We start from the raw sequence: 25,866 nt of genomic DNA, 5'->3' as shown, positions 1-25,866 counted from the left end.
CCCCCGCCCCCCCGCCGGCGCCCCGCCGGTCGGACGCGCTGTGGCCGCGCCCGCGCTCCGCTCCAGCCGCGGGGACTGCGTGCGCTCGGCGGCTGCAGGCGGACCCGCGAGGTAGGAGGCGGGCCGGCGGGGGACGCGCGCGGCGGCTGCCGGAGCGGTGCGGTGCGGGTCTAGTCCGGGGCTGGGGGCGGCGGGGGCCGCGGCCCGGAGTCCCCTCTGCGGAGAGGCCTGGGCGGCAGCTCCGCCCCCGGGGCCGCGGCTGCACGGACGCGCGAGCAGCTCTTGGGAGCCGGGGAGGAAAGAGGGGTGATCGCAGGCGGCTTTGCGGAGCCCGGCCGGGGAGGAGGTTCCGAGGCCTTAGTGGCGAGGATGACACTGGTCTCCCCGGTTGTAGAGTTGGGGGGTCGGAGGCCGCCGGGCTCTCGGCTTTGGAGGTCGGGGTTACGCGGAGCGCCTGGGGTGCGTCAACGCCAGTCTTTCCGAGCCCGGGCTCTACGGTTGTCGCTCTCCGGGACTCGAGCGGTGAGGACGCAGGAGATTCTGCCTCCGCGGCTATGCGGAGCGTTTAGCCTTGTGAACGCTAAAGGCGCGATCTTGGGGGGAGGGGAGCTCAGGGTGCTCCATTTCCGCGTCTATGCAGTTTGCTCTCCCCCCACCCCGGGGCGGGGAAATGTGAATCCAGGCCCCGAGGGTCGTCAAGCGAAGCTGTACCCTACCCCCCAACCGCTGCACTCCCTCCCTTTCCTCCCCGCTCCTCTCTGTTCCTGCCTCCTGACGGAGAAATCCCGCCACCGCGTCCAGGGTCCGGAGCCTGCGGGCGGGAGGTTGAAGCATCTCAGGAATTCGCTGGGAGTCAGATAGACGCGTCTAGGGAGAGAGTGAGGAGTTTTGGCTGGACTGGAGGGGCAGGGTCCGAATCCAGCCCTGCCCCTGACCCCTTGTGTGACCTTGGGCGACCCCTCCTCCTGCCCCTACGTGGGCGAGAGGCTGGTTTTTATTCCAGGGGGCTGCTCCGGGTCAGATCCCAGCGGCCCAGCAGCCGGCACTTCGTGTGGGTGACGGTGCTCAAGGACTGGAACAGCCCGTGGCAGTCTTTGGGCCCAGTCCCAAATGGGACAGGAGGCAGGTCTGAGAACTGAGGGGGTTGTGTCAGGTGTCAGGATGTCCTGTCCCACCTGCCTGCCTGAAAGGGGATCCTCAGGGGCCAGGGGGCTCCCGCTGTGGAAAATCCCTGCCCTGTCCAGAAGGGCTGCCCTTGGGCAGTATAGGGGGCAGCACAGCTGGCAGAGGTGAGTCAAGGCTGTCCCCACCCCCACCCCCACCCCAGTCATGGGGAAATCCCCCTCCCATGTTTCTGCCAGGCAGTTGCTGCTTTAAATTCCCAAGCCCTCAACTGTCACAGCTGATCTGTTCCTGGAACAAACGGAGCAGAAGATGACGGTGGGTGTCTCCCCTCCCCCGGGCCTATCCACGGGGATTAGGCTTCTGGGGACAGCAGTCTGCTCTGCCTGGTCAGCTCTGTACATTTAGCTCTGAGCATGCTCTGTATTGGGTGGGGGGTGGGGTGCGGGGAGAGAAGCACTTGTTCTGAACTAGGAGCCGGAGTCTGGCTGTGCCCTTTGACAAAGCTGCTGCTCCTCTCTGTGATCAGTCCCCACCAGACAACCCACATGCTGGCCTGTGCAGCCCCCTCAGAGCAACTCTGAACTGAGGTGACACAGGAGTATCCCTCTGGTCACTCTCCTCTGCCTCCAGCATCATGCCTGGCTCCTCCTGTGGGCTGGTAAGGTGGCCAAGCTCCTGAACCCACATGTGGGTTAGAAAGGATAGAAGAGAAACAGCCCCATCCCCCCTTTGCCCCACACCCTCATCCCCAGGCAAGAAAAGTTGAGCTAAGAGGTGCCCCGGGTTCCACAATGCCCATAGCCTAGCCACTGAGCATCAGAACTGAAGGAAGCATTCTAGAGCCCATCCCTTGTTAGAGCTGGAGAAACTGAGGCCAGAGAGACAGGAACGTGTTCAAGGTCACACTACATCCCACTGTCCCCAGCTCTTCAGCAGTCCAGCCATCCTTAGGGGAGCTGCTGCCTAGGGAACACTCAGAGGACTTGGTGTTCCCACAGAGGTCCCTGCAGTGGAGGGACAAGGAAGGGGACCGGTGCCTTCCTCTGCAGGGGACTCTGGCTCCAGCACAGTGTGCAAACATTAAGTAATCTTGGGTCTCATGACCAGAGTTGCCAGCCTCTGTCAAGGTGGCTTTGAAAGGGCCGGTGGCTGCCTGCTCATCCAGCGGCAGCTCTGAGCAGTCTGCCCTTTCCTTCCCACCTGATACCTGCTGGGCCCACAGCAGCCCCCCGCTGTTAGTCATGCCCCTTCCCCACTGTGCGGAGGGAGTGCCAAGGCCAAGGCCAAGGCCAGATCTTGGGACCCTTTGTGTCTTCAGCTTTCTTTCCCACCGGCATTCTGACGACTGGGGTGGGGAGTCAGCTAGCCTAAAAGAGCCCAGCCAGCTCTCTGTCACCAGTCTATGGTCTCATCACTGGGTGGAATCAGGGGGTAGGGAATGGGATTGTTTGTTCCTATCAGGAAAGTGTGTTTTGCATAAAGGAGGCTGGCCAAAGGCCCCTCATGTTGGTGAGGTCTGCATGCGCTGGGGTTCCCCCACACTCAGTTCTGGTTGTTGCCATGGTAAAGTGTAACTCAAACATGTTTGGGGGAGCAACATCTTCTGTACCCCTTGCCTTCCCTCTGGACCCAGGCTTGCCTTGTCCTAGCTCCCGCAGGAATGCACACACTCACCCCCCCCCCCCCCGAAACCTCTGTTCATCCTTTACTCTCATTGATGTCACTGCTGCAGCAAAGCCCTCCCTGAGACCCTGTGTCCTCCCTTCCGGAGAGTGTGCAGAGGCATAGGTGAGTCACCAGGCTGCAGGAAACCCTTCCTGACCGCCCGGGCCATTCCACTGGGCTACCTGAGCTTGTGCCATCTTGGGAAGGCAGAACACAGGCAGCCAAGTTCTCAGTGACTCTTCGAAGAAAAGTGTGTATGTGGCCTTCTGATCTTGCATGATTGCAACTCATACTTGGCCAGCATCTTCCACATTTTTTAAACGTCTGCCCCTTGCCAGAACCTGTGACAGTGGTTCTCACATATATCATCCCACTTCATCTGCAAAACCACAGAGCCATCCGTTCACGTGTATGAAGGTTCTGGAAGCATAATATTAAAACAGTGATGTCAACCCCTAGGCCAGAGGGAACTATTTGGAATGCCACACCCTCCAACCTATGACTGATGACCATCCTTTCAGTTCCTTGGGCCCTAGAGCCTCACAGTTTGCCAGTTTGCATGCCTAGATGCTATCGGGGAGGCAGCACCCCGGAGGGGTTCTCAAGTGAGCAGAGTCCACGCTGACCCACATAAATCCACGTGCCATATGTAATGGGGATATAATGGCTCAGGCCTCTCATGCTGCCGCTCTGCAAGGTAATCCCAGCCTGGGCTCTGTCCCATTCTTTTGGGATGACATAATCGCTCACGACTGAATTCCCCAAAGGCGGAACGGTGGCCAAACCACCTCACTGGCTGATAGAAGTTTCTGTTGTGCTCAAATGAGCTGGGTCCAAACAAGGAAGAAGCTGCCTTAGAAGGTAGTGAGTTCCCTTCCCTGGAGGTATGCAAACTGAGGCAGGACAGAGGATTTATTATAGATCAGTAGTATAGGTGCCCTCGAGGGTCATTGTACCTCTGAGACTCTCAGAGCCAATGACTTTTTTTTTTTTTTTAATTATCATCTGAGGGCTTGGTGAAAGCTATCAGGATGGTAATATAGGTTTGTAAAAATGTTAAGTGCCCCGGTGTTTTAATAAAGCCAGTTGCCTGAGGGTATCCTGGGAATGTTTCATTATCCGGCTCATCCAGCTGCAGAAGTAGGACCAGCTTTTGGACTTAGCCAAGGGGCCTGAGAATGTGGTAGGAAGTAAAGCAGTATGGAAATTGAGTGTCTACTGGCAAATCCCCGAGCTGCACTGGGGTCACTGTTGGTCACATTACCTTGGGAAGCTTGAAGGCAGAGAGCTGGCCTCCCTATTACTTTGGACCAGTCCCTTCCCCTCTCTGGGCTGAAGGAGTTTGGAAGAAACCAGAGATCACTTTGGAAGCTGTAGCTGGCACCTGAAAGAGGTAGGGGTGGGGGTGGGCAGGAGGGGCTGAAGCATGCGGATCCTGATATGGGGATCCTTTCGTGGACCGGCTGAGGGCCAGCCTGCCTCTGGGGCTGCATTTAAACACAAGCTCTCCACTTCCTAGCTTCGTGGCCTGGGACATGTCACTAGGCCTCCCTGATGAGCCTCAGTTTCCTCCTCCCAAAGATGGGAGTGATGACAGTGCCGGCCACCTAAGGCAGTTATGAAATAATTCTGAGAAAGTATGTCAATGTCATACAGTTATTTTTCATTTTCTCCTTTGGGGATATCACAGGAGCTACTAAGTATTTCTGGGGCTTCCAAGTCCAAATAGAAATGTCAGCTCCGTTCATTTATTCATTCAACAAATATTTATGGAACAAGTATTGTACCACAAGAGCAAAACAGACACAAAAGCCCTTTCCTCCAGGCGCTTGTGTTCTAGCATACGCAGCCCCAAATGAATAAGCAAGTGAATAAAATTCCAGAGAGCACCAGTGCTAAACAGAATGAGTCTGCCCCAGCTGGTGATTAAAGGTGATTTGCAATGGGAAAATTCTTCCAAAAGGAAGAGGAGACAACCCTGGTTTAAGACCTAGATTCCAGTTCTGGCCCTGACTTGCTCTGCAGCCTTGGGCAAGTTCCTTTCTGTCTCTGATCTTCCGTGCTTGTCTCAAAAACGAGAGGGTAGAATGAGCCCTTTCAGCTGGGACGTCCCATGTGGCTGCGGTGGCCACTGTGTTGAGGTGTGGCAGGTTGGGGTGGGTAGCTCCGCAGTCACAGCTTGGGGTCCCCACCTATCCCCCACACATATGAATGTGTCTGTTTAAATGTGCCGTGAATCCGTCACATAGGAAAGTGAAAAGACAGATATGCAGCCGCCTAAAGAAAAATTAGAGAAATACACAAGAGCCTACCACCTGGGTGGAGAAATGGAGCGTTGTCAGAAACAACTCTCCCCCCTGACCCCCGCTCTGTGTTCCTCCCCAATCATTATGCCTCGAAGAGTCTCACCATTTCAACGTTTCCAATAATAATGCTCTTGTTCTGTCTTACCACCTTGCTGAACAATTTTTTACAGTATCCTTCTGTTTTTCTGCTTTGCTGCTTTTCGAGCTGTCTGTAAATAGACCGAGACTGTAGATACTTCTCTGGGTCTGGCTTCTTGGGCTTGAAGCCACGGCCGTGTGGCTCATGCAGTCCTAAGATGCTACGGTGAGTCCTTGTTGCTGCCGTATAATATTCCCTCGTGTTGCTGGGCCACAGCTGATGTAGCTTGTCTACTGTGATGGACATGTGGGTTGTTTTCAGTTTGGGGTTGTTGTTCTGGAACCTGTCTGTGTCCTAGGGCGGCGGGCGTACCCTTCTCTTGCTCATTACCTCTAAGTGGGTTGTAAAGTGTGCCGTGCGGTCCTTCCCTCCTATCGCGTCCCCTTCTCCCTAGGCCCTTCTAGGCTCTTCTAATATCAGTCTTTGCCTTTGTTGCTCACCCGGGGTGGGAGGATGGTTTCTCACTGTGATGTTAGCTTGCAGTTCCCTGATTGCCAGTGAGGTCGGGCCATTTTTGTATGTTTATTGGCTGTTTGGATCTCTTCTTTGGTGAAGTGTGTGGTCAAGTCTTTTGCCCATCTTGGGCTGTCTTTTTTATTTTCTTGTGGATTTGGGGTGGGGGGGTTCTTTAGGCATTTGAGACCTGAATCCTTGATCATTTATGTACGTTGTAGATATCTTGCCTTTTTTTTACTTGTTCTGGGGTCTTGGGGTGAACGTCTTCATTTCAGAATTCTTAATTTAAGAAGTGAAATTTAACTTTTCCTTTAGTATTCATGTCTTGTGTTTTAGAACTCCTTTCCCACTCAATGGTCATGAATGTTCTTCTGTGTGTTTTACATTAGATCTTTGATCTGCCTGGAATTGACTGGTGTGTGGTGTGAAGAAGGGTCTCATTCCAAGTGTGCGCATGCGCGTGCACACACATGTTCATGCACACACCATTACCCAGCACCATTTGGTGACAAGCGTGCCCTTTTCCTCATCTGTCCTGCCTCCCCCTCACCGCATACCAGTACCTTTCCCAGGAAGCGGGCAGGAGCCCAGGACCACAGGCTCTGGCCAGGAAGAGCCAGCGGGAGCGAGGTGATCAGGGACAGCCCCCGAGGGCAGGGCGCCGGCTGGGCAAGCAGCCCTCCCCCACCAGCCCAGCTGCCACTCCTGCCAAACAGGTCTGTGGGGCTGTGGTGTCACGTGTCCCACTGGCGCTGACTAGGGCCCTGGGCGGATTAAGCAGGGGCTGAGGGCTTAGGACCCACGCTGGACACTTGCACAGGCCGGGGAAGGGCCTGAGGGAGCTCACCTACGTGGGCCGCCGAGGAGGCCACAGAGGCCAGCGAGGCTGCACTGCTTGTGGCAGGGGCACTGGACCAAGGTAAGGGAGGGCCAGGGTGATCCCTGGCCCTGTCTTCCCTGCCCAACTCCGGGTGCCTCCGTCTAGAAGATAAACATCCCCTCCTAATCTCTTGGCATCTGGGTCTGTTGGAAGCAGCGAGAGGTAGGAGGTGGAAGGGCCCGGCGTGGGACAAGGGCCTGCCAGATCTCAGGCCACTATGCAAGCTCACTCGGGCTCGCACGGCCTCTCGGGCACCCTGCCCACCCATCTCCCAAGGGGCTCTGCGTCCTCTTCTGTGTCCAGGGCGTGCCTGCTAGATGGGAGGGGTCACTGCCAACCTCCAGTCAGCCCTCCAGATCTTGTTGCCTTTCCCTGGGCGGTGGCCACTACCTGGCCTGGCAGGACGCAGCCTCACTGCTCTTGGAATTACTAGGGCAGGGAAGGAGGGAGGAAGTGGGTATAGACTGAGCACCAGCCAGGCACCTCCCCTCGGGGAAGCTTTATTCCTACCAAGCAAAACACGGAAGACTCACCCATTTAATAGACAAGAAAACTGAGGCCTCGGTGGGGGGGGTGGCTGTGGTTTGGCAGGGGCCTGGGCTGAGAGAATGGCCCTGCCTCCTCTCAGCAGCCTGCCTGCGTGGCCCCGGAAGTTGCAGGCTCTACTCCCGCCACCATGGCCACCACCGCCGGGGGACTCCCCTCGCTTGCCTGAAGAGGCACATTCCCTCTGGAGCAGTGTCACTCCTCCCCAGGGCTCTCTGAGAACTGTGGGTCCCTACAAGGAAGTTGAGGCCAAGAACAAGACCCAAACTTGGCAGTGGCTAGGACTTTGGGCGATGTCCCCTGGTTTGTGTAGTGGGAGTGACAATAATAGGGCCTGCCTCCTCAGGTCACTCTGAGGCTAAAATATCACCATGCACAAATGGGCCACCGACATGACCCAGCTCCCAGCAAGCCCAGGTAATCTCAGCTTTTGGGTATGTTTGTTTGTTTTTAATGTCTTTTCTTTAAAAATTTTATTTAGTTGACAGAAAGGTAGAGAGAGAAAGAGAGCACACAAGCAGGGGGGAGTGGCAGAGAGAGAGGGAGAAGCAGACTCCCCACTGAGCAAGGAGCCCTGTGCGGGGCTTGATCCCAGCACCCCGAGATCATGACCTGAGCCGAAGGCAGATGCTTAACTGACTGAGCCACTCAGGTGCCCCTCAGCTTTTATTCTTTACTGAGAAGGTCGGTACTTGAACTCCCTCCATCTCTGAAATTCTGAGCTCCTTCTGGCAGCTTCCTTTCTTCCTGGACCTCTTATTTTTGGTTTATTTCTAGGAGGTTACTCTTTGCTTAGGAAAACAGACACTTGGTAAAAATATTCAGCATTGTAAGAATATACAATGAAATTGCATATGCCCCCATTCAGAGCAAACATGGGGAGGATTTTGGGGTTGTACGGTTGGAGATATTCAGGAGATACATCTATATGTGTGTTTAATCCCTGCAGTGTCTTTTAAAGAAAACACCGGTAGCTTGCTCTGCCCCCATCCCGTGACTTCCCTCTGGGCCTTTAAATCCACCCACTCGGCCAGAGAGCCTGACTCCCTCCTCCCTCCAGAAGGCACACATATTTGCGGACGCTGGCACCAGATTTTCCTCGTCAGCAGGGCTCGAGGGAGGCTGTAGCCTGGCACGGGGCAAACAGGGGGATCGTAGAGCTGCAAAGAACGGTCCCTCTGTACCCGGTTGAAGGCCCGAGTTGGAGACCAGCTCCCCCTCCTCCCCGCTCCAGCAGATCTGGGTCTGGAGCGAGGGTGGAGCCTGGGGACCTGGCATGGGCCCAGCCTGGCTGCCAGCTGGCCATTGGGTGACCTTGAGCCAGCCCTGGCCTCCTCCAGGTTCCTGACTCAGTGCAGAAGCCCAGGACATGCAGCAGCTTCTCCGAGAGAAGTGAGGATCTGTCCCCTTGAAGACCCAGGCAGGCAACATGTCATTCATCTCACCTGGGCTAATGCCCATAATGTGTCCTGGGGTTTTTCCTGCCTCCCTATTAAACTTTGACAGTCTTCCCGTGAGGCAACTAAAGTCAATGTTAAGTTTTGCTGATGTTTTCTCTGTGGGCCTTGTGATTTCTGGACCTGCTACTGTCTTCTCTCTGCCATGTAAATCTCCCAGAGGGCTTTTTCTGGGGCTTTCTCTCTCCCAGGGTCTGAGAAAGGAAGGCAGCTGGTAGCTACATGTGGCCCACATGTCCTGCATGCATAGGTATAAAGCCTTACCGGAAGGGCTCCCTGCCCCCTTGAAGGAAGAGAAGATGTCAGGAGGTGGTGTCAGGAGGGCGGCAGGGACCAAGGGTCATAGTCACCCAATAGGGCAGAGCTCCAGGCACCTCTAGTGTACAGATGTTCAGGTTGTGCACTGTGTAAGAGCACTTGGCAAAGAAAGAATGCAGTCTTTCCAAGCAGGAGTCTAAGAGGCTGTGTCCACCAGAAGAGGGCGCCTTTTACAGAGTCACAGGCACAGGAGCCCTGCACACTGATGGTAGAACCAGCCTTGAGCATGCTCACTGGCAAGGGAGAGATGCCTCGGTGTGGTGGGTTCTCCTCCCCACTTAGGTAGTCTTCCTGTGCTTAGCTTTCTAGAATCTCTCTCCAGAACTCTGTTGGTAACCTCAGGGGAAAGGGAACTCTAAACACTGTCCTCCATCTGTGTGAGCAGCTTGAGCAAACCCAGCTGGGTGAAACCTCAGAGGGAACTGGGCCATATGCCTAGCCTCAGGGGCCACAACATGGCTTGACTCAAAACAGACCTGGGTTCACATCTCAGCTCGAGTTTTTCTGGCTGTCTACTCCTGGTCAGGACATTTGTGCACAGACCCCCTACTTTATTGTCTGTTAATACCCCCCCCCATACCCTCCGCCAGAGCTCAAGTATGAAACACCTTTACCTCTGTGCCTGGCCCCCTGAGAAATGAATGTTTTATTTATGAAGGCATGTTAATTTGGGGACAGTGACTCACTTGATCTAGACATAATTCATTTCTTCCACAAAGATTTCTCAAGCATCCAGTATATGCCGGGCACGACTCTGGGGCTGAAGTAAATGGTGAGTCCCACAGACATGCTCCTTATCCTCATCCAGCTATCTGGCATAGGAGAGGGAAATGCCAGTTGCTAGGAGGAATTGCTCAGTGGGGCCAGTGAGGAGGCCAGGCAAGGCATCCCTGAAGGAGCTGAGGCTTGAAAGTGGAGTCACGGTTAAATAGGTGAAAAGAGAGAGACATGTGTGCTGAACTAGCATTTTCAAAGGGTGGGTGGCAGGAGCCAACCGAGTAGGTAAGAGGCTGAGGCAGAGTAGGGAGGGCAGAGGCCAAATCTGCAGGGACTTCTAGGCATAGCAAGGAATTTGGTGCTTATTTTGTAAGCAGTGAAGAGCCAGATTTTGAAGCAGAGCGATGATTTGTCGTTCGACTGAAATGTCAGTGAAAATGGCTTTGAGTCTTGTCTCTGCTTCCTAACCCAGCTGCCCTCCCTCTGTTCAAGGGGGCTGGGGAGGAGGATGTCTCAGATGGTTCAGGCAGGATGGGAGAGGTTTGAATGAGGAAGATTAGGGTGGGGTCCAGAAGCTGACTCAGCTGCCCCTCTCTGCACCTCTCCCAAGGCTGGGGTAAATGGGGTCCTGCCTGCTCTTTGTCCTGGGGCTGGGAAGGCCAGGCTGCAGTTCCCCAGAAGGACGACAGGTGGCGCCAGCCCTCCAGTGGTGGAGGGTGGACTGGCCCAGCCAGGACCAGCCTGGTGAGAGGTGGGCTTGGGGCCACTCTGGTCATGCCAGAGCCCACCACCCTTCCCCCTGCTCCTCACCTACACCCCAATCTAACACCTAAACTGCTGGTTCAGTGGCTCCAGCCCATCTTTCCTCCTCTCCAAGGATGGCTCTACGAGCTGTGCCCTAAGTTGTCTTTTTTTTTTTTTTAAGATTTTATTTATTTGACAGAGAGAGATCACAAGTAGGCAGAGAGGCAGGCAGAGAGAGAGAGGGAGAAGCAGGCTCCCCGCTGAGCAGAGAGCCCGATGCAGGGCTCGATCCCAGGGCCCTGAGATCATGACCTGAGCCAAAGGCAGAGGCTTAACCCACTGAGCCACCCAGGCGCCCCCCTAAGTTGTCTTTTTAAAACCGTTCTTCATTTGCCGCCAAGCCCAACCTGGGAATGGCTAGGTGGACCCCCACTTTGCAGGGGAGTGCTGGGGTCCAGGTCTCTGCTCCACAGCCTCAGCCAGTGAAATGCAAATGTGAGGTCCCAGATTTACGGGGTGGACAGGGCATCCGCAAGCCACGTGTGTAAAGCAGAGAATGAGGGCCCTACAGTTAGCGCAGCCAGAGCTAGACACCCAGGAGGCCTTCAGAGCCTGGGAGTCCCTCCCCTGCTTCCCTTAGCCCCCATACCTTGCCCTGGAGTTAAAGCCTAAGGGGAACCAACATGTGTTGAATGAAGAAACACCCTTTCCAATCAGAGCCTGCATCCCAGGTGGGAACCCTCATGGCTTGGGCCATCCATTAGTATCAAATCCCAGCTCCCTGTATTCTGGTGTGTGAGCGCGCATCTTGTGCAAGTGTTTTGGTCCATCTGGGCCTCTGTCCCTTCTGTAAGGTGCAGACTGTGCTCTCTCTATGGCTGGGAAGGGATCTTGGGAGAAGAAATGGCCTCAAGGAAGACACCCGGGGTCCCAGCCCAGCGCCCTTGCTCCTGGCTTCCCTTTCCCATGCACGGCGGGGATTACCCTTAACCAGGGGAATAATTACCGTGGACAGGGCTGACATGTTGAACAAATTGCTGTGTGCTTGTAATTACAAATTGCATTTCCAACACTCCAGGGGTTTCCAAACCTTGATATCTTTGCTATTAACACATAAATTATGCTCATGTACGGAAACAGTGAGAGAGACCAAAATTGTCTGTGGGCTGTGTTGCATAAGGGTTGCTCATTATGGACCCACTCCAGGAGTCTGGGGCGGCCCCATCTGGGGCCTCCAGGTTTACTCTTATTTCATAGGGCCACGTTCCCTTACCAGCCCAAGTCCCACTTGGCTTGGAGGGAGGCTCCAAGGCTTTTCCTGCGAACCCTGCGCATTGGAATCCCAGCTCTGCCCACTGCAAGCTGAGCGGCCTCAGGCGTACCACTGAACCTCTGCGTGTCTCAGCTTCCTGGTGGGCTGCCTAACAGGGCTTGATAACCATCCACAGGACAGCGTGTGCCAAGCTGCAGACAGCTGCCAGCTGCCCAGCATACAGGAGGTGCTCCCTGGGGGCCTGGCCTTCTCCCCTCACAATGCAAGAGGTGCACGGTGGGATGGCAGCCAAGTCTTATTCCCAAGAGTATAGGAAGATGGCCTTGACTCCCCCTACCACCCTGCCCCTGCTACCCACCAGGCAGGTGGAAGTGTGAGACTCTGGCTGTGTAAAATGATTCCAGGTGAGTCCCAGACTCGGCATCCAGGGACCAGGAACAGAATCACATGGGACCTGGGAGAGTGTAACTCTCCTCCCAGTGCTCTTTCAGCCCTGCCACTCATTCTGAGACCAAAGCGTTGGTCCCTGCTAATAGGTCTTTAGCACTCAAAAAAGGGCTTCATTGTATCTTGTTTCTATGGGCGTTGTATAGTCACATGGTCCAACAATTAAAGATAGAAAAGGCACACAGTGAACAGCAAACTACCCTCCCAGCCCTGTCAAGTTCCCTCAAAGGTAACCGCTGTCCAGAGATATTTTATGCATATGTCAGCGTGCGTATGTGTGCATGCATGTCCGTGTCCGTGTGTGTGGGAGGGGTGTTTACTCCTCCCCCTTCCTTTTTTTCCCAAATACAGCATTCATCACTTTACTTGTTTCACCTAGCAATACATCTTGTGTCTTATTCCCTATCAGGATATAAAAAGCACCCTTCTGTTTTATGGCTGCCTTCTAGAACATGAATTCTCTTTGCTTGCTAATGTCTGCGTTAAACAAACCCAGAGCAGGCCTCCAGCACAGGCCTTCTGCCGATAACAGGATCCAAGCAGGATTTTATAACAGTGTTTTAGCTTGGGTGATTTGTTTTTATGGGAAAATTGAATTTATTCTCAGTGAAACTTTTTTTTTTATTATTGATGGAGAAGATCGAGTTTCCCCGATGTAAAGCATGGTGTTAAGTAATTGGTAGACGTGTCCTTTGTGGTCATTGGGAAAACCAACCTAGGGATAAATCCAAGCCACTTCTGCCACTGGAAGTCTACCCCCTTCACCCTCTGGCCTCATTCCTCACAGCCCACCCATCCCCGTACTTCACACTCCCCATATATGCTGAACTATGATTATATTTTCCCAAGCTCACCAAGGCTGTGCCTATGCTGTTCCCTCTACCTGGAGTCCCCTTCTCTTGCTGGGCCACCCAGTGAATTCCCATTCATGCCACAGATCCCAAGACAGGCCTCACCTTACCTCCTTCAGGAAGCCTTCCCTAAATGGCCATCCCACCTGCTCACAGTCAGTCCTGACCTTGTGCCCTCTGGCTCCCATACTGAACTGATGGCCCACTTCAGTGCCCTGGCTGACCCAAGATTCCCAAGCTGGAGTAGGCATCAGACCCACCTGGACCATGGGAATTTGCAATTGCAAAAAAGTCCCAGCTGAGACTGCAACTGTTGCTGTTCCCAGAACCAACCTTTGAGAACCACCGGTGGAGCAGAGAGAACACAGGCTGAGTGTCAGCATGGGTGGGTACCCGTCCCAGCTCCATGCTTTAGAGGTTGTGCATCTTTGGACAAATGACTTAGACTCTCCGGGCTTCAGGGCCTCTGTTTCCTTCTGTACCTTCTGGTTCCCCAGTCGGTGCCTGACAGACACAGAGTAGGTAGGAATAAATGTCAGGGGCAGTTGTGGGACACATTCAGGAGTGCACATGTTCTCAGTTATGGATTTATTCAGACAATGAATCAGGCATCACATGTATCCCGCATCTATTAATTCCAAATCAGTGGAGTCGGGTCAAGCTGGTTGCAGTCTTCGTCCCAGCCAGATGAGAGAAGGTGTTGTTTAAATCAATAACATAAAGAAAATTGCAGAGGGGAATTTTTAACCCACTTAAGAGAGGCTGTTGTTTTAGGAGCACTTAGTGGCATCCGTTTGCAAAACAGGCCTCCCTGGCACTTGCTGTAAATGAACGTGTCTATTCATTAAGGGAGAGGGCCACTGGGGCCTTGTCTTGGCTTGGCACCCCCTCAGTAGCTGTTCTGCCGTGGGGACCCATGGCTCAAGAATAAGCAGGCTCCTTCCTTCCTTAGCGGCTCCCTGGAAAGACACGTGTCTGAATCTGAAACAGAAAGAGGCCTTGTAGATTTCCATATTTCTTCCCCGATGCTCTCACTTTACCTGCTCCCTTTAATGCAGAGGGGCCCCAGTTTAAGCAAAGCTACCAGGAAAGAAACCCAGATATGCAAGGATGGTCATTTGCCCTGCCGAAGGGAAGCATCTTTTTTTTTTTTTTTTTTAAATAAAATCTTTGGCTGATGGTTCCTTTACGTACTGGGCACACTGGAGACGAAAATTGGTGTTTTGAAAGACCATTTCACCCAGCCCTTCCATAATCTATCTATGGTGGAAATAGAGGCGTTGGCTCAGATCGAATAAGACAAGGGTGAGAATGGAGAGCAGAAGTGGGGCCTGCCGTTCCCTTCCCAGCTTGCAGGCCTTGCCCCATCCGTGTGGTTGTCCCTGAATGAGAACGACTGTGGTTCAGTGTGACCCAATCATTTATCAGAAAATTATTGAACACGTACTGTAGACCAGGCTCCATCTGGGTACTGGGGACACGGTGGTAAACAAAGACCCTCCTTCACAGAGGAGGGTCCTCCATTCTGATGGAAGAGACAGACGATAAACAAGTAAACGAGTAATTAAGCAAGATAAATATAGGCTGAGAGATGGGCTTTGAAGGTAATTAGATGAGATAGAATGGGGATGGGCTTTACCTGGGGGTGTTCCAGAAGCTCCCTCAGAGGAGGTGACAGCAAGGGGGCCGCCATCCATTGGAACATGGGTGTGCTGTCTCAGAGCCCTTCACACATGGGGTCTCTTTCCCAGACTGTAGGCCTGTGGGTGGGGCTTGGGACCACAGAAGTTAATTCATCTCTGGTGGCCCCACTGAATGTGAGCTTGCCCCATGTGACCCCACCTGGGCTTCTGGGCTTCCTTAGCAGAGCTGGCAGAAGCCTCAAGTCCTTCCTGGGGCTGGCTACCACCATGCCTGCCTGCTTCTCCCCAGCTGCTCTCCACCCCAGAGGGCAAGTGGGGCATCCCCCAGGAAGAGAGTAGGGCAGAAGGAATTGGGATTTGTGATTGGGGACCTGGGAGCTGGCTAAGTGGGGGCAGTGGGGGCAGAACTCTTGGTGAGGGCCCAGCACTGGGTATCCCACTGAAGTCTTTACAACATCAGTGATATGCCTTGTTATTCATGCCCATTTTACAGAGGAGGAGACTGAGGCTTGGAATGGCAATGCCCAAGACCACACTGCCAAGAAGGGGACAGAGCCAGGAGTCAGACTCCATAGCCAGTGTGGGGCAGTTGTGAGAGGGTGGTGGTTCTGGATTTGCTTTTATTATTTCCATGATATCAGCTGAGAAGGGAAACTGTCTTCTGCAGGGGACATCTTGGAACTGGACCTTGAAGACCAAAGAGAACAGTGTTTAAAGCATAGATTTGGGAATCAGACAGCCCTGGGTTCAAATCCTCACTTCCTAGCTGTTTGCCCTTATGCACATTCTTTAAGTTTTCTGAGCCTCGGTTCCTTTCTCTGGATGATCGGATGAGGATAGTAATAGTGGTATGTTCCTGAGAAGGTCATTGTAAGGCTATTAAATGAATGATACGTGTAAAGCATTTAGCACAGAGTCTCATTCAATAAGCCCTTGGAGTGGGGGGAAGACAGGACAGGTCTAGCCTCGTGATTACATTCATGGTTTGGGGTTCATATGGACCTGGGCATCCAGCCTCTAGGTGTGTGGCCTTAAGTAAGTTACTCAGCCTCTCTGAGTCATCGTATATCTGTAAAGTGGAAGGTTGTTGAGAATTAAATGCAACCTCTTCTATAAAGTGCCTGATATAGGGTAGGTGCCGGTGAGGGGTGGCCTTGTGGCTGTCTAGAGAGGTAACAGCCCCAAACTTAAGGAAGAGGCAAATAGAGGCAGAAAGGGGGGAAGGAGGCACAGAAAGACCCATCCAATTGCCCAAGATGCAAGATCGAGCATCAGATGTGGGGGAGCTGGGCTGTGACCCCAACTGGTGTCCCCAGGTGTGAGCATTCCCACTCTGTGGGGACAGTGGTGGAGCAGGGGAAGGACTGCCCAGCTCTGAAGGCCTCCGGGGTGCCCAGACCTGGCCAGGCAATTACACATGTTCTTGCCAAGCCCCCACACCACTCCTGCAAGGAGGGTTTCCAGATCCACACACTGAGGCCCCAGGAAGCTGGGGGACTCAGCCAGGGTGACACAAGGGGGTCAGGGGCTCGGATGTGTGTCCAGGCCTACTGGCCACAGGGCTGCCTCTTCACCCTGGGACAGAGAACCGAGGTGGCCTGGGCTCTGTCTCAGGTATGGAGGGTCCCAGAGGGTCAGGCCAAAGGATCTGGCCAAGCGGCTTCCCTGTGCTACCAGCCAGGGAAAGGGGGTGCTGCAGTGGGGTCAATTTGATTGTGTCCCGGGGCTGGCAAGACCACCTGATGGGAACTGTGGTGTGAGGTATGATTTCGAGGGCAGTGGGGCGGGGTGCAGTCGGGGAAGAGCCCTTCACTGACGAAGGTAGCAGCCTGATTAGATATTTGCTACTAAATGTCTTCCTGATGTCGTCAGGCCTCTCGAATCCTGCAAGAAGACCGGCAGACGGCCACTTCCCATCCACTTGAATAGAGACCCGTAATTCAAGTAGTGGCACTTAGAAGCCACAGGTCTGTTCTCCACAGGCCCTGCGCCCTAAATCCCCAGGCAAGCAGCTCAGCTTACCTGACCAGGCCCAGCAGGGGGACAAGGATGGATAGAAGGGGCCCTCAAGAGTGGCCGGACTAAGGAGGGAAGGCATCAGCACCTTCTGACCCATGGCCACCCCCCCACACCTTCCTTCACTTTTACAACACCCACTTTATAATCACCCACTGTGTGGCAGGGGTTGCGGTGGGCACTAGGGACCTGAAAACATGGGATGCTCTGGGGCTGAAGGCTAGGAGGGCTTCTTGGAGGAGGTGATCATTCCTGACCATTTGGTTCACAGTGTCAGTCACTGAGCACCTGTCACATGCTAGGCTTTTCAGAGTTTGTATAGTGCCAGCTAGTACTGGTAAGGGTTTCGATTCTCCTTGCTTCTGATCCTGTGTTCTGACTGTGCGGTTCTGTCATTGCAAGCCCTCCCTAAGGATCTTTTCTTACAGCCTGAGTTAATCCATTTGTCAACTGTAGGCATAGTAGCACCTGCGTCTAATTTTTATTGTTCATTCAAAGACCACAGGAAAACATCCTCCTTACACCTCAAACCACAATGGTTCCCTGACTCTGTGGTTTGCTTTGTCAGAGCAGTGGGGAAGGAGATGCGGAAAGGAAGTCAGATGACCAGGTCTTGGCCTGGCCCCAGAGTGACTTCGGGAAGTGCAACCCCCTCTTGTAGGCCTCAGGCTACCCACCTAATGGGCAGGCAACGCTGGGTCATGGTGACTCCTTTCAGCCCTAAAATTTAGGATATGCAAACATTAAAGCCTCTTCAATCTCAACTGTCATGGTCTGGGTCTTGGCCAGCCCAAGTAGCACTGGGTTTTTATGGTTGGGACTCAGCTCTGCTGGTAGCTGGTCACATGGAGCAGAGGTAGTGTCTGAGTCCCACCACCAGGGGAGTGGACAGAGAGCCATTGTCCCTGCCCTTGTGGTGCCCACAGTCCAGGTGAGGGTTTCCCTCCCCACCTGGGAGACAGAGTACTGGGAGGGGCTTCGACGAGAAGGTGACATTTGGGCTGAGTCTTAAAGGCTGAGTAGGAGGTTGCCAAGCAGATGAAGAGGGTAGCCTGGGAAGTGGGAACCGCATAAGCAAAGGCACTGGGACAAAAGAGGGCGGGGTGCATTCTGGGAGGAGCTCTATTGTAGGGATGGTAGCTGGGAGTGAGGCTGGAAGGCAAGGCATCAGGGACTAGATGACAACCAAAGTACTATCTGCACAGGTGTTGGCCATATCAACTAGTTCACGGTAAACAGTCCTACACCACCTCGGGGCCACCTCCAGCCTCCCAAAGTAAGTTATCCCAAGGTCATTTACTTTACTTGGTCTAGTGCAATTAGGGAAGCCCGTGATTTGCAAGTGGTTTATGTGAAAACGATTGAAATTTTAAAAAGTAACTCGGCACTTTGGAGCAGCTGGATTCATCTGGAAACTTTCTGTCCTGGGGGGCTGACTGGCTTCTCTGAGATACCATTTTACACAATTCTGCATTCTGCACAGCTGCCTCTGGTTTTCACAGCCTCCAACGCTCCTAGGAAGAAGTTCTATTCTGTAGGGAGCCAACACCCCACCCCCCAAAGCCCAGCTGTATGCTGGACTGTGGGGTACTGTGGCCTGGGAGGCAGGATGCCTGGACCAGTGTCAATGTTGCTAGTACACAGCCCAGGGCACATCCCTTTTTCACTCCAGGCCTCAGTTTCCCTGTCTGTAAAATGAGGGCATGGGCTGCAGGGACGATGACAGAGCTCTCTCCCGCGTCCGGCATGCCGGTTGTGCTGTAGGGATGTTCATTCGGTGTTATGAAGAGCAACAGAGGAATGATCAACACTGAAGAGGGGAGTCAAATGGGCTCCCACTGATTTTCACGCTGTCAGTAAGACACAGCCTACTCAGAGGCAAAGGAACCCGAGTGGCCTGAGAGGTAACTTAAGTACCATCTGGAATTTGGGGTCTTTGGGCACTGGCTCTGGAGGGCCTCAGGGTCTCCTATAAGATGCTAGAAGACCTCCGGTCCTGTAGGTTGCCATGATTGTATTGATTTCTTCATTGCACTGGCTTTTTTGGTTTGTTTTTAAGGGAACAAACATGTTTAAAATTTTGAAAACTCTAAAAGGGCATAGAGGGGCGCCTGGGTGGCTCAGTGGGTTAAGCCTCTGCCTTTGGCTCAGGTCGTGATCTCAGGGTCCTGGGATCAAGTCCCGCATCGGGCTCCTTGCTCAATGGGGAGCCTGCTTCCCTCCTCTCTCTGCCTGCCTCTCTGCCTACTTGTGATCTCTCTATGTCAAATAAATAAATAAAATCTTTTTCAACAAGGCAGGGGGGGGGTGTCATAAAGCAAGAAGTCCTCCCTTCTCCTTCCCAGCTCTGTTCCAACAAGACTTCAAGCTTAGAGGGCAGAGGCCCATCTCCAGGAATCTCTGGAAACCCCAGTTTCCCTTCCCAGAGGCAACCACTAGTCCATGTTTCTTGGATCTTCTTTGAGAAATAGTCAACGGTTATATGATGCTATATAAGCACACTAGTGTTCTATATATCTTACTATAAGTACATATGATGATTTATTGGACTTTTAATCACAGTGTCCCATCTCGTATCATTTCCTATGTGTATGGTATGCCACCATATTGTTAACACAGAACTCCAGTGATGGGCGTATAGCCGTGTACCCACTGCGCAGTCCCCACTGAGGGACATTGTATGTCTCCTCCTCCCCGTTCCACTGTTACAATCAACTAATATCCTAAGTCTTTGTACACACAGGAAAGGAGCTCCGTAGGAGTCATTCCTAGCAGTGGATCGTCCCATCATGTGGCCATCTTGTCTGAAGGTCACTTGGCCCGGCCCTATGGCTTTTGTTTGTTTGTTTGTTTTTGGGTTTTTTTTTAAAGATTTTATTTATTTATATGACAGACAGAGATCACAAGTAGGCAGAGAAGCAGGCAGAGAGAGAGGAGGAAGCAGGCTCCCTGCTGAGCAGAGATTTCCCGATGTGGGACTCGATCCCAGGACCCTGGGATCATAACCTGAGCCGAAGGCAGAGGCTTTAACCCACTGAGGCACCCAGGCGCCCCTGGCCCTATGGTTTTAATCACCACCTTCCCCCATGACATTTGGATTCTGCTCTTCCAGATCTTGTCCATGGTGGGCCTGCGCAAGGGCACTGGAGATCTGGCTGGACAGGCAGGGTAGCTGGTGCCAACAAGAAACTCCCCAAGAGGACCTTCATTTATTGCAGGGTAGGCGACCTTTTCATGTGGAGGGCTAGATATAAATATTTTAGGCATCGTGAGTTATCTATCGCCTTTGTAACTGTTCAGCTTTGTTGTTGTAGCCCAAAAGTATCTGCAGACAATACGTAAGTGAATGAGTGGGACTCTGTTCCAATAAAACTTTATTTTAAAAAAGCAAGCAGTGAGTCGGATTTGACTCTCAGGCTGGATTTATTCAACTGCTGAGCACCTCTGTGTCCCAGGCCCCCTAGTAGGTGTGGGGAATGCTGCAGAGAACAATACAGGCCCAACTCTGCCTGGCAAGAGCAGTACAGCTCATTGGTGTAATGGGAGAGCAGGTGCAGAGTAAACCCGAGAGTGTCTACGAGGAGTGTCTAACTTGGACTAGGGGCTGGTCAGGGGTGGCTTTCTGGGAGAGGAGATGTTGTAAGCTGAAATCCAAAGTCTGGGGCGCCTGGGTGGCTCAGTGGGTTAAAGCCTCTGCCTTCGGCTCAGGTCATGATCCCAGGCTCCTGGGATCAAGCCCCACATCGGGCTCTCTGCTAAGCAGCGAGCCTGCTTCCCTTCCTCTCTCTCTGCCTGCCTCTCTGCCTACTTGTGATCTCTGTCTGTCAAATAAATAATAAATAAACTCTTTAAAAAAAAAAAAAAAAGAAATCCAAAGTCTTAGCCAGGAGCCAGGCACAGCAGGAGTCTGGGGCTTTGAAAGAAGTTTTGTATTACTGAAGATGTGGCATGTGTGGAGGGAACATGATAAGTGGCAAGGGCTGGAGAGGTGAATCTCGATCAGGGCACACAGGCCTGAAGGCAGGCTGTGTGGAGGGGCTGGCCTTCATCTTGACAGCTCTGGGAGAGGGACTGCAAAGGTTGGCCTTGGGGGAGGGGGCAAGGTGCTATATACGTGTCTGATGTCAGAAGCCAGGGGGATGGGGATGAAGTTGGGTCATGACATGTGAGACAGGTCAAGGCAAGCAACTCAGAACTGAAACCCAGGACGATACAGTGGAACTAAATATTTTCATGACTTTCTTGAATCCTGTGCCCCTATAGATGGGCTCCTACTCATCCCTCAAGGCCCCATCCCAAAGCCCCTTCATCTTTGGAGCCTGTTATGAGGCAGACTTACAAGCTCCTTCCTCCAGATTATCATAACATCATACTGAGGGACACTTGTCGCATCATTGTCTCCCACTGAGGCCTCAGATGACAGGCACAGAGTAAGCACTAATAAACACTTACTAAATTAAATTAAACAGGAAGATGAATTCTCCAGGATAGTTGTGGTCCATGAGCCATACCTTACAGTTGAGAAAACCAAGACTCAGAAGCAACTTGACCAAATGGAACATGTAAGAATTCTGCCCAGTCTAGTCATTTTAGCAGAAAAATTGGCTTTCTCTGCCTTTCCAGGCTGGAACTTTGTTGTTTGCCTCACGGTTCCCTAAATTATTTAATCCACAAGGCAGTTAACTGAGCAGAAACAAGAGGCACACTTTGTAGAAAGATAAAACAAGAGAATTAAGAGGCATTTGGTTTCCAGGGACTCCATCCTCTGGTATTCCAAATGCTAACAGGGAAATTCAACCCCCTTCTTCTAAATCCCAGTCGGAACAATGTCGCCAAGACCATCCTGGCAGGCGACGAGGCCGTGGGCCTGGACAAGTGCCTGGAATTCTTGGAGAATCCAGGTCGTGAGTCTGTCGGTCAGAGCCTGCGTCTGGAGGGCTCCAGCAGCTGGGCCGGGGGAATTCTCTTGGCTCCATTTATTGCAGCCTATTTTTAGAGGGCTGTTCAAGCTGGGGTGGGAGTTTTCCACCACCACCCGCCCTGCAACTGGACAATTTAAAGCCTATACCCTCCTACCTCCCACTACCCCCCAACCAGGATGCAGGACATGGTAACAGGCTTTGAGCAGTGGATGTCCGAAGTCATCTCCTTCTGGAACCCTTGTGTGTAGGTGCTCTTGTCCATCTCCCTGATTCTGGCCATCTTGGTAGGTGTGAGGTGCTCTCTCATTGTGGTTTTGACTTGTATTGCGCAGATGATTAATGGTGTTCAGCATCTCTCCATGTGTCTATTGGCCATTCATATACCTTCTCCAGAGAAGTGTCTGTTCAGATCCTTTGCCCTTTTTTCTAGTTGGGTTATTTGCCTTTTTATTGTTGAGATGGAAGAGTTCATTATATGACATGGATACAAGACTCTTATGAGATATGTGATTTCCAAATATTTTCTCCCATTCTGAGCATTTATTTTTAATATAGCAAAGACAGCATCAGAAGCAGAGAGGAGAAACGTGGAGATGGGCAATGAGGGGCACTGGATTCCTGCTCAATCTGTTGCCTGGGAACCCTGGTACACTAAACTGGATCTAGGGACGGCCTCTTCCGGTGCTACCAGCTGGGCCAGCCCAGATGTCTTCCTTCGTTGTCCCCCACCCCACTCCAGTTTCCCCATCTGGGAAAGCACTCATCATTAGACTCTCGGCAACACCCCTTCCAAATGGAAGACTCAAAAAGGCACAAGACGATGTCCCTGCATTAGTGGCTTCCTACTTCTTCCTGACTTCTGCAGACGTGCCAGCTGCCTGGCCCTCCAGGAGATGAACTTGCAGCTGGGGCAGGTGGGGTTTTGATTATGTCTGTGTCTGCTTGATGTCTCCCAGCCACATATGGGCATTCCGCAAGTGTGGGTGCTGGGCCCTCTGCCTGCCTTCATGAAGCCCAAGGACAGATAATAAACAAGTAAATATGCAAATTGAGAACAGCAAGCCAGGATTGCTTATAGTAGGGAGAGATGAGCAGCCTGGAAGAGAAGGTGAGGGAAAACCTCTTAAGAGTTAACCAGTTAAGGTGAGCCTCAGTTTCCTCTTCCGGAAAATGGGGCCACCAATAGCTTCACCTATATCACATGTTGTCTTGAGGACCAAGTGTAGGTAAAGAGCTCTAACAGCGAATCAGGATTACTCCAAGCCAGCCGTGGTAGTCTGAAAGTTGTCTCTGGGTGAGGGAAGAGCAGGGGTATTGAATGGGGTTAGGGAGAAAGAAGCTGCTTTCATCAGATCCTCACCCAGAAGTCCCCAAATGGGTGTCCCCAGCCTCGGGATGGAACCCATTTTTTTCTCTGGGGCAGAAACATCAGAACCCCAAAGTCACAACATCCCGAGAGCAGAGGTCTCATTTTATAAGCTGAGGCCAAAGTCAGGATTGGCAGAGATTGGCGCCATAAGCAGAGTAGGCTACAGTTGGCTGGTTTGGGTTTTATATTTGCTGTGCTTATGCCTTGGGGAGCCAGATATGTATTTGGGGGGGGGCTCTGTTTTGGAGGGAGTGCACAGCCCTCCCAGAGAAGGGCCTAGCTTGCAGGTACAGGGGTGCTGTTGGCCAGCTAACCTGGCGGAGACGATCCCGCCTACTTGGCTCTGATCGCCCCGCCCCCTTCGCGCAGCCCCGCCCCCTTCGCGCAGCCCCGCCCCCGCGCTTCCCCAAGGGGCTCCGCGCAGCCCCGCCCACCGGGCGCAGTCCGGACTTCGGGCCCGCCCTTGGCCCCGCCCCCTCCCGGGCCACATTCCTCCGGCCGGGCCTCGCTCTGCGCCAGGCGGGCGGGTGGCGGTGGCGGCGGCGACGGTGGAGTGGAGGGTTTGGCCGGCCTGGGGCTAGGACTAGAGCCGGGAGCAGCGGGAACCGGCGGGCACCGGGCCGGGCGACCCGAGGTGGTCGCGTGGTGGGTGGTCAGGTCTCTCGGTGGTCGGGTGTCGGTCCCGGGATCTGCCGCCCCGGCAGGAGTCGGCAGCGCTCGGCGGGGCCTGGGTCCCGGGCGCTCGGCCCCGTCAACTCCCGCCGCGGCCGCCATGTGGTGCCTGCACTGCAACTCCGAGCGGACCCAGTCCCTGCTGGAGCTGGAGCTTGACAGCGGGTAAGCCCGTGGCCGTGGGTCGGGGGGATGGCGTGGGGGGGCGGGGGTTGGCGCCGGGGCTCGGGCGACAGGGCCTTGGGGAGGGGCTTCACGGACATGGCCTGGCGGGGCAGGGTGGGGTGCCAGCAGAACCCCAGTCATTGCACAGCTGCGGGCGGTATGTTGTGGTTTTGTGAGAGAGCCGGGTCCTGTGTTGTTGTGCCCCGGTTCGTTAGAGCCTGCTGGGGCTCTAAGTGTAAGTGTGTGCCAGAGAGGCTGCGGGGATGGGTGTGCCGGGGTGCGTGAGACTGTCAGAATGTGTGTGATGAGTGCCTGTGTGTGAGGGAGGGTGGAGCGTGGCTGTAATAGTATGTGTGCAACCAGCCCAGGGACCTGAGTTTGTGTGTGTGAGAAAGAGACGCTGTCAGGACAGGAGTGTGTGTGTGTGTGTGTGTGCGCGTGTGTGTGTGTGTGTGTGCATGTGCGCACTCGCTCCCAAGTGAGTGTCGGGATGGGAGCTTGTGTGGGGGTGAGTTTCCATGGGAGAAACCGTGGGTATCCGGTGCCAGGCAGGAGCCCGTGGACTGGATGAAGTGTGTGAGTTGGAGTGTGGCCGGCGGGTGTCTGGGTGTCTGTGCTTGCATCTGGTTGGGGCAGGCTGAGGCTGCCAGGGAGTCTTTCTGGGGGCCTAGTTATGCCAGCCCCTGGGCCTGTGTCCAGGGTTTTGCGTCAGCTCTGTTGGGGAGACCCTGAGCAAGTGTGTGGGGGTTTGAGGGATTCTTTCACAGACTGTGCACAGGTGATCCAGGTGTGCTTCGGGGGCGTGGTGGGGAAGAGGGAGGACCCAGGAGGGCACTGGAGAACCTGGAGCCCTTGGGGGGGTTGAGATCTGTGTGGCTGCTGCTGTCGGGATGAGTGCGGCTGGGAAGGGTCTGCTAGTGTGATTGGGTGTTTTTAATGCGCCTGGTGTGGTCAGGGATGGAGTCTTGGTGAGAGAGGTGGAGGGGTGGGGGGATGAATGTATGTCCCAAAGACCAGCGCTTTCCTGCTTTGGGGCCTGTGGGTGGCTGCCTGAGTGTCCAAGGGCCCGTATTTATGGAGAGAGAGTGTGTATGTGCTGGGAATATCGATTTCCTTGCACCGCTCGCCAGCACAGCTGCCCCCTGAGCTGTCTGCAGGCCCCTTGGAGGAGCCAGGCTGTGGGGCGGAGAGGATTTGTTGACAAGCTGACTTGGCTTGTGTCGGGCCCCCTGAGGCTTGGGGGGCAAACCACCTGCAGCCGTTTGATCTCTGAGTTCAAAAATTCTGCAGCGTGTGTCTGGCAGTTGAACTGAGAACATGCATATGTTCCCCTCTGGCCCAGTCCTCGCCCCAGGGGCCTGGGACTCTGGGCCTGAAGCTCCGAGTGGGGTTGTGGGGGTGTGGTTCCCAAGAACCTGTGGCTTCTTTGTGTCTGGGGGGCGGAGGCTGGGCAAGCTGCAGCTGCAAGGCCAGCTGTCTGGGATCCGTGGCATCAGTCCGAGAATGGGGGTCACAATATTCATATTGCACACGTGTTACTGTCTTACACAGCTGTCCCACCCGGTATCGCATTTGCATTCTTATCCTTGTGGCTCCGGCATCCCCATATCGCAGGAGAGCAAACTGAGGCTGAGCATTAAGTCTTGTCGGCACCAGGGCTCTGCGGTTTATGGAGCAGCTGCTGTGAGCTTTCCCTGTCTAGGCACTGGAGACATAGCAGTGAGCAAAACTCAGAGTGCTTGTCCCTGCAAGGCCAGCACACTCGTGGGGACACAGTCGGCATCCTCCGCAGACGATGTCTCTTTTCCCGCTCCCAGCTGAGAGAGACTGCGGGGTGTCCCCGGTGCCCCTGCTTGAGACCTCTCCAGTGTCACCCTTCCAGTTGGGATGTCCATAGGGACCACTTTGGCATATTTCCCAGTCCTGCATCCCTTCTTATTGGAAGTCCTTCTTCACATCTACTCTAAACCTTCTAGCTGCAGGGAAGCCGGCTTGAGTCCTTTTGTTGTCAGAGTTGGTTGATGAACAGCTGCTCCCCCAGTCTCAGAGCACAGACCAGGTGTCCTGGAGATTGAGAAGCCCTTCTGCAGCACAACCCAAGGTTCGCCCTTCGGCCTCAGAGCAGGTGGGATCACATTTGCTCCAGAGTGCCTGG

General features: G+C 53.7%; 1 protein-coding gene across 3 annotated transcripts in view; it reads left to right on the top strand.

The window, feature by feature from the left end:
* Nucleotides 1-23,440: 23,440 nt before the first annotated feature.
* IQSEC1 (IQ motif and Sec7 domain ArfGEF 1) overlaps nt 23,441-25,866 on the top strand; it is a 69,371-nt gene continuing 66,945 nt past the window's right edge. For 2 of the 3 annotated variants that reach the window (XM_080812362.1, XM_080812364.1), the window contains exon 1: nt 23,535-23,711. In XM_080812362.1, coding sequence (XP_080668488.1) covers nt 23,647-23,711 — 65 coding nt within the window. In that variant the 5' untranslated portion in view covers nt 23,535-23,646. Of the gene's footprint in view, nt 23,712-25,866 lie in introns of all 3 variants that reach the window. The other variant, XM_080812363.1, reaches the window with a different exon arrangement.

The sequence above is a fragment of the Martes martes genome, assembly GCF_963455335.1.
Source record: "Martes martes genome assembly, chromosome: 1".
Classification (NCBI taxonomy): domain Eukaryota; kingdom Metazoa; phylum Chordata; class Mammalia; order Carnivora; family Mustelidae; genus Martes; species Martes martes.
This window is presented reverse-complemented; position numbering and strand designations above follow the sequence as displayed.